At 41.2% G+C, this 7,483-nt stretch overlaps 1 protein-coding gene across 1 annotated transcript; it reads right to left on the minus strand.

The window, feature by feature from the left end:
- Positions 1-618: 618 nt before the first annotated feature.
- On the minus strand, positions 619-1,560 carry LOC109460444 (olfactory receptor 56A4). Its single transcript, XM_019755835.3, has one exon. It carries the CDS (start codon positions 1,558-1,560, stop codon positions 619-621), a length of 942 nt encoding a protein of 313 aa, XP_019611394.3.
- Between the last annotated feature and the right edge of the window lie 5,923 nt (positions 1,561-7,483).

Consider the following 7,483-nt stretch of genomic DNA (forward strand, 5'->3'; position numbering starts at 1 on the left):
GATGAAAGGGCTGGGGGGTAATAAGGAGAGGTTGTATAAATGAAAAATCTTAACAAGTTCTGGAAGGATCTGAGGCGCCAGAGGATGGCATGTCTGTCCACACATAACAAAGAAGAGAGTCAGCAATGTTCAGGATAAAGCACACAATCCCAACAGCCAAAGTTCTGAGGTAAACTTCATTATTTTGACCAATCAACCCTTTACAACAGAAGTCATGTAGGACTCTGTCAGGCTGACAAAGGAGACAGGACAAGTATCTATGTCCTTTGCGAATCAGGAGACAGGCAGATCCTTTTTAAAGACATTGTGTAAAGTTTTTTTCTTTAGTGGGCAAAAACTCCAACTCTAATCCAGCTCCATTTGGCTAAGGCTTGGCAAGACCTTGGTTAAGAATTCAATCAGCTAAAATTCCCAAGTAACCACAGAATCCAGGAGAAGGAGTAGAAGACACAGGGAACAAAGACTTACAGAGAAATGTTTCCATTGTTCTCTGAGATACTAAGAAAAACGAGAATCGGAACTCATTCCACGATGAAAAGTGAAATTTCTTTTCCAGCTCAAAAACGATTTCTGATTTTTATTAACAATTTCAAAGGTCGATCTGATCCTTTTTACCTCTTACAACCTCCTCAGCAGTTTCTGCATTCCCTGCTTGATCTCCTTGGTTCTCACACCATACACAATGGGGTTCAGAGCTGGAGGGATGAGGTGGTGCAGGATGTTAAGCAGGATGGGGACATCCGGGGGAATTCTCTTTCTGGCCAGGTTAGTGATGACCAGAACCAGCAGGACTGTGCTGAAGAAGAGGATGAGGATGAAGTGGGAACCACATGTGCTCAGGGCCTTGGCCGCAGCACCCTCAGCCTTGATCCTCAGCACAGCTTTCAGGATAAAGGAGTAGGAGAGCACAATAAGGATGAGGTCAGAGCCCAGTAGGGTCCAACCTGCCACAAACTGGTAGAGCCGGTTGAAGGTGATGTCATCACAGGAGAGTTTGGACACAGACAGGTTAGTGCAGATGCAGTTCTTGATGATGGTCTCTGCACAGTATCTGAGTCTGGCAGAAAGGATTGGAACAGGAATTAAAAAGAGGCCATTCCGGAACACAATAAATACGGTAGCCCTAGCCACAAATTGGTCAGTGATGATAGATGAGTATCGTAATGGATGACAGATGGCCACATAGCGGTCATAGGCCATGACCATGAATGTGCAGGACTCCATGGCAAGGAAGCAATTCATAATGAACATCTGGAGGAAGCAGGCCGAGAAGCTGATAGACCTGAGGTCAAACCAGAAGATGGCCAGGACCTTGGGGATGACGGTGAGGCAGAGCACCATGTCCAGCAGAGAGAGGAGGCTGAGAAGGTAGTACATGGGCTGGTGCAGAGAGGCCTCCAGCCCAATGGTGATCAGAAGAATACCATTGGCCCCCATGGCCAGGAGGAAGAGGAAGCTGAGGGGCAGTGACAACCAGTGCTGCCAACTCTGGTAGTTAGGGAAGCAGGTGAGGAGGAATTCGGAGACTGGAGCAGTGGAGTAGTTGCTGGGTGTGGCCATGTAAAGTATCCTGTATAAGCTAGAAATTATAATCGCTTAATATGTAGAACAGAATATATTACCATCAAAAGTATATTTCTTCTAGATGTAGTAGAATTCAGGTTTTTCACTGGGGCTCTTAACTTGTCCCAATGAAGTTTTTAAATCATTATCATCATCAATTATTGGTAACATTAACTGTACTAGGCATGATGCTAAGTGTTTATATTCACAATCTCACTTTGTCCTTTTAGAAAAACACTTAAGAATAATTAATACTGTTATCCTAATTTCACAGATAATGAAAGGATACATGTAAAGGTGAGCAGCATAGTTTGATCAAAGTGAGACAGCCAGTAAGTGGAGAAGCCAGGACTGAGAATCAGGGAATCTGACTCTAGCGTCCATGCTTCCAGCCACCACACAATATTTAGTCTCAACCAGCACAATGACTTAACTAATCCCCTTCTTCCTTCAGTTTAGAAGGGAAAGCTAAATGGAGAGCTCTGTTTAGTGACTCCATGAGAGTCCCAGAAAAGCCCAGCCCGCTACTCCATACAATTGGACAGGACTTAACTTCAGAATTCTTTATTTTCACTCTTCAGGAAATGATTGGATTAGAGGTAGAACAGTTCTTGCCCCACCCAAAGACATGATTTCTTTCAACCCCAAAGAAGTATTTCCTTTAAACAGATAGTGTTTATCATTCTCTTACTGGAGTATTTGCTGTTCCTTCTCTGTAAAGTTTCAGGAGATACCTTCTTTGTTTTGGGTACTTTAGAATGGACTGTGAATTTCCTATTCTGGTGTCAATACTGAGTCAATACTGAGAGATACACCAGAGGTTCACCAAAAGCAGAATAAAAGCTAGCTAGTGAGTGAGAGTTAGGCATATAAACCTATATAAGAATCCTTTTACCTGGTAAGCTAAGTTGTCTATGATTCCCTGTGGTCAGGATCCAGTTTTCCTAGAATACAGAATCTATGTTGTGAATTCATCTGCTTTGATTCCAGTTATTTCTCTAGTTGGGTGCTGTCTTATTTCCCTCGCTACTAAAAGCACAGAGTAGCCAAGTACTAAGAAATGTCACAGTAATGGCTATCACATCAAAGAAGAGGGGAAAAGCCAGGGAGTCATGGCGGGATATATGATGGAGCCCAGGAGGCATATAACCAGTATATTTGGGGTTACTGATCCTGCTCACCTGTGCCATCTGATAGTCACTTCTAGGAGGGTGAAATGTGTATGAGAAGGTATTGGACTAGCTGCTAGAGAAGATAACATCCAGGGACTTTCACTTTGAATATCTCAGATTTTCCAAATACAGAACAAATAAACAAACATACACACACAAACTTTCTATCTATTGTAGGGCTTTAAGGAACCAAGGATTCAGGGGTTAAAACTGGGGTAGGGACAATTATGAATCAGCTTTTTCCTGTAGTTTCATATGTGATTATAAAAATGACCCTTAGTGTGAATCAGAAAACTAAGGATAGGAAAAATATCTACCTTTTCTGAAAAGGCTTCTCCTTTCCAATAACCTCAAGTTCCAAATACTCAGAGTGACTCGATCTGTTTGAACAAGTGAGAAAATAGTCAGCTCTCTGTACCGGTCTTAATGTTAGGCATACTAATGTATAGCATGGATTTATCAAAACAACTTCTGTGAACATAAAAATAGAGGAAAACTGGGGTGGGAGTAAGCACTTATAATACAGTATAGTTATAGCTCTAATAAAGATAATCTTTCAAACAGTGGGATAGGGACAGAAGTACACACAAATGAATCATGTACTATGGTTGAAAAGATGATCTCAGATAGGTAAATTCCAAGACTGGCTCTTATACTCTTTCAATGACCCTTACCTCTATTTAAACTCTATGGCATCTCGCTTTCTCATTAATGAAGTAGATAAATGATATGTAACTTCATTTATTAACAGGTATTCCTGTGGGTAGGAAAAGGGGCTATCATTTCCTGAGTTCCTGTTAGGCTGGGAGATACAGCAAGCTGAGAGCGTCAGAGAAGAATATGAAAAAAGAGGTAACATTCAGCTGTGGGAGAAGAGGGACTATCCCTGTAGGCAGTGGTAAGAGAAGAAAAGCCTGTTTGGTATGACTAGTGTTAGGGGCTGGTAGAGCATAAGTTCTTTGAGGGAAGGAGGTAGGAGAGCAGCAATTCTGGAGACAGCGTGTAAAGGTACGCATGTGATGTCCACCAGAAAACAGGTGTTATCACGCACACTGTAAGGAACCACAGAAGAGCTGAAACAGGGAAGTGATATGCTATAGGTGGGACAAAAGGGAATCACACAGAAGGCAAGGACTCTTTTTGAGAGTCCTGAATAGTCCGAAGGAGACGTGATTACAATCTGAACAAAGCCGATGGGAGTGGAGAAGAATGGATGTGTTCGACGGATCAGAGGACAATTTTAGTGTAAGAAGGCTGAGGGGAGAGAGGGAAACTGCACTCATGAATGTCACTGAGAATCTTTGAACTGACATAGGGAAGAAACGTCCTTTTCAGACCTCCTCTAGCATTGATATAGTCTCCCAGGTAGTAGTACATTGTCAGCTCTCTTTCACAGTCCCCTTTAAATTCCTCAATAGCAGGGACCACTTTTCTTCTCTCTGTAATCGCTTTAGTGAAACTGAGGCCTCCTGACCTGAAAACGGAGGGATTGTTGGCCATCTGGGGCATTGCTTTGATCTTCAACACTCCAATTCTATCAGTTTTCATTCACAGACTGATATTCACAAAAGAGTTGTTGTAGTGGTTCCTTGTTCTAAGCGCGAAAGAACAAAACACAGTCCCTGACAATAAGATATTGACAGTCTGAAAAGGTCAGACAAGTCTCAAGTTAACCAAAATTACAACAGAAAAACAGAAGATTCAAGCCGAGCTATGGTTGCCTAGAAAAAGAGTGATCTTGGCTCAGAGAAGAATTGAGACTACTGTAGAAAGGAAGATTCTGACCCAGCCAGGCACAGAGCCTGGGCATTCTAGCCAGGATATGGGTAGGAGTCTCTGAGTCGACAGAAGATCTGAATCCACAAACCTGGTATGGCCAAAGAGTGACTTAGCCTGTAGCTCTGAATGAAATACCAACCTTAGGTGGGTCTGTGTCAGTCACTCTGTACCAGGATCTAAGCATCATGGCAGCTTTGGCTTCTATACCAGAACCTATGGAAAGAGTTCCATCTGTACATACCAGCATCTCAGAATCCTCTCCTCTACCCTCCTCATTATCTTCTTCCTTGTGACTTTCCTGGCCCTTATTGGAGACGCACCACCATCTTCAGCAGGTTGCACTGCTCCTGTTTCTGGCTGTTGAAAACAAGCACCTAAACCAAGGCCTCTAGAGCCTGATTTTATAGGCCCTAGCTCCACTATAACCTCCCCATTGCTCACAGGAGTTGGTGCCCAGGTTAAGCACGTGAGGTCTGAGGCTCTCTGGTCTATTTCCCAGGAGAGTATATAGTAAAAGGCTTATTTCAGCATTGTGAATAAAGTGAGGGTGGAGAGATCAAAGGCTGCAGGGAGTCTAAATAAAGAAAAAGAAACTCTGGGAAAAGGATGGTAAGGAAACTGAGGGATGAGAATCTTCTCAGGAAACATTTCTATGGCTACACCCATGGGGAAGAACTGAATAACTGTCCTCAGCACTATAACTCTGTGGAGGAAAGTGACAGAGAAACAGCCTCGGCCATCAAAAGAGCACGGACCTCAGAAGAGCATGGACCTCAGAAGAGCATGGAACATGGGCAACTGAGGGGAGCAGGGAGCACTTTGTCTGCAAGCCCTTCTCATGCAGTGGGAGGGTCCGTGCTCTGGTCCCAAGCAAATCCCTGAGAGTGGCCCTGTTTTGTCTAAGTTTCACCTTCATGGTTGTACTTTGTCTAAACTGTTTCCCTAGTATGGTTGTGGAAAATGCAACTGTTAACAATACTCACCTTCCCCAGAGCAACACTTGGCATTGATTCCTTGGGAAAACAGTGGGATTGTCACCAGTACAGCCACCACTCTGCACTGCTGAGCAATAGGACCTGGAAAATGTCCTCTTCTGTGAAGGTCTCTAGATGCTGCTTAGGATGAGGATACTTGGCATAAATCTAGGATATTTTGGGCTTTGGGCACAGGAATCTTGGAGTGAGGAGAGAAAGTGGAGTCTGATCCTAGATCTTACACGTTCCTACCCACAACTGCAGGGCAGAAATGTAGATGGAACGTGATCCCATTCCCTCCATGCACTAACTCCTCTCCTGGCCCTCCCTCTGCCTTGCTACCTGGAGGTCCTGGATGAAGTACCAACGTCCTGGCAGCATCAGATACAGTTGGTAGACATGCTCAATGAAGAAAACTATTCCATGAGTGAATCATCATCATTTAATGAAACTATGTTGCTAGAACATGCAGTATACATTGGGCAAAGTTTCTAATAAACGAGTAACCCTTCTCCATTCTCAGATCATGTGAGTGTGGTAAAGGGGCAACTGGAGGCTTAAGTTTGAGCCCTTGTTGTAGCACTTCCTGGCTGCTTCTCCTGGACAACTTCATAAGCTCTCGGACCACAGTTTTCTCATCTGAAATATGGGGGTATTGAACCTTCTGACAAAGGGTTGTTGGAAGGACAAAATCGCTTTTACTTTTTTATTGAACAAAAATGTAGACTGTTTTGTACAAAGCTCAATACCACATGTTAGAAATGCAGTTCATAAAAGAATGATTTCTGCTTCCTTAGAGAAGGAATTCAAAACTTAACATAAAGTCACACGAAGGATTACACCATCTGAATAATAATAGTAGATTTTCACTGAGTTCTTAATGAGTTATATTATTCCAATTACTACATGATATTTTATTTAATTTTCATAACAAACTAATGACATACATGTTATAGTCAACAACTATACTTAACAATTCTTGATTAGGAATCCAAAAAAAAAAAAAAGATACATGTTATGGTTGAAATGTGTCCCTCAAAAAGATGTATTGAAGTCCTAAGTCCCAGGTACCTATGAATGTGACCTTATTTAGTAATAGGGTCTTTGTGGATGTCACCAAGTTAGGAGCTACCAGTTAACAAAAAGATTGATGAACTTTATTTCATCCACACTAATTATATATTCCAAGTTTCCAGTTTAAAATGTGTGTGTGTGAGAGGATGATTATCAGACTCTATTCTTGGTGGGTCCTGGACTTTGATTTTTGTCTCCTCATGCATGGAAATTGACAGATTTTTGCTGCATTTCATACTCATTTTTTCAGGATTGGCAAACGTCCTCAAAGTAGAAGTAGCTTTAAATCCTGGGTTTGTTCTCAGTTTTTATCTTCTCCTAGTTTTGACTTTTCATTCTTTACTCTTCAGTGATTTTAAAAGTATGTTTCTATTTTATTAATTCAAGTAGCTTTTTTAGTGACAATTTAGCTAAGTAAATGTTTGAATACTGACAAGTATTTTTATACATATATAAATTGAGTAATATAATACATGTAATATATATGTTACGTAATTTTATGTCCTATATATGTAGTTCTACAGCTTTCTGACAGCTATTGTTTCTCTTGAGAATGTACTCTCAGTCAACTTGTTCCTTTGTAGGTAACGTATTACCTTTCTGTCTCTATTAGAACTTTTTGTCTTTGGGGTTTTAGAATGTTAACAAATATGTAAATATATTTTTAATTATTCTGTTCATGATTAATTAAGCTTCTTGAGTCTGAAGATAATTCAGTCATATCCCTTTGAATATTTCTCCTTCCCCTTATTTTCTATATTCTTTTGTTTATATTCAGCTTGGGGTATATTAAGCCTTCTTATTCAATTCTCTTTACCTGTTCACCTCTATTTCACATGCTTTTCTCTTTAAAATTATACTGCTTTCAGATTAAGCTCTTCAACTTTAGCTTAATTTTACCAATTCTTAACTCAACTGTGT

This window comes from Rhinolophus sinicus, chromosome 14 (assembly GCF_057876585.1).
Source record: "Rhinolophus sinicus isolate RSI-liver-muscle chromosome 14, RSI-T2T, whole genome shotgun sequence".
NCBI lineage: Eukaryota > Metazoa > Chordata > Mammalia > Chiroptera > Rhinolophidae > Rhinolophus > Rhinolophus sinicus.

What these genes read in the sequence shown, in the direction of transcription:
- LOC109460444 (XM_019755835.3), bottom strand. Translation starts at nt 1,560, where the DNA reads ATGGCCACACCCAGCAACTACTCCACTGCTCCAGTCTCCGAATTCCTC.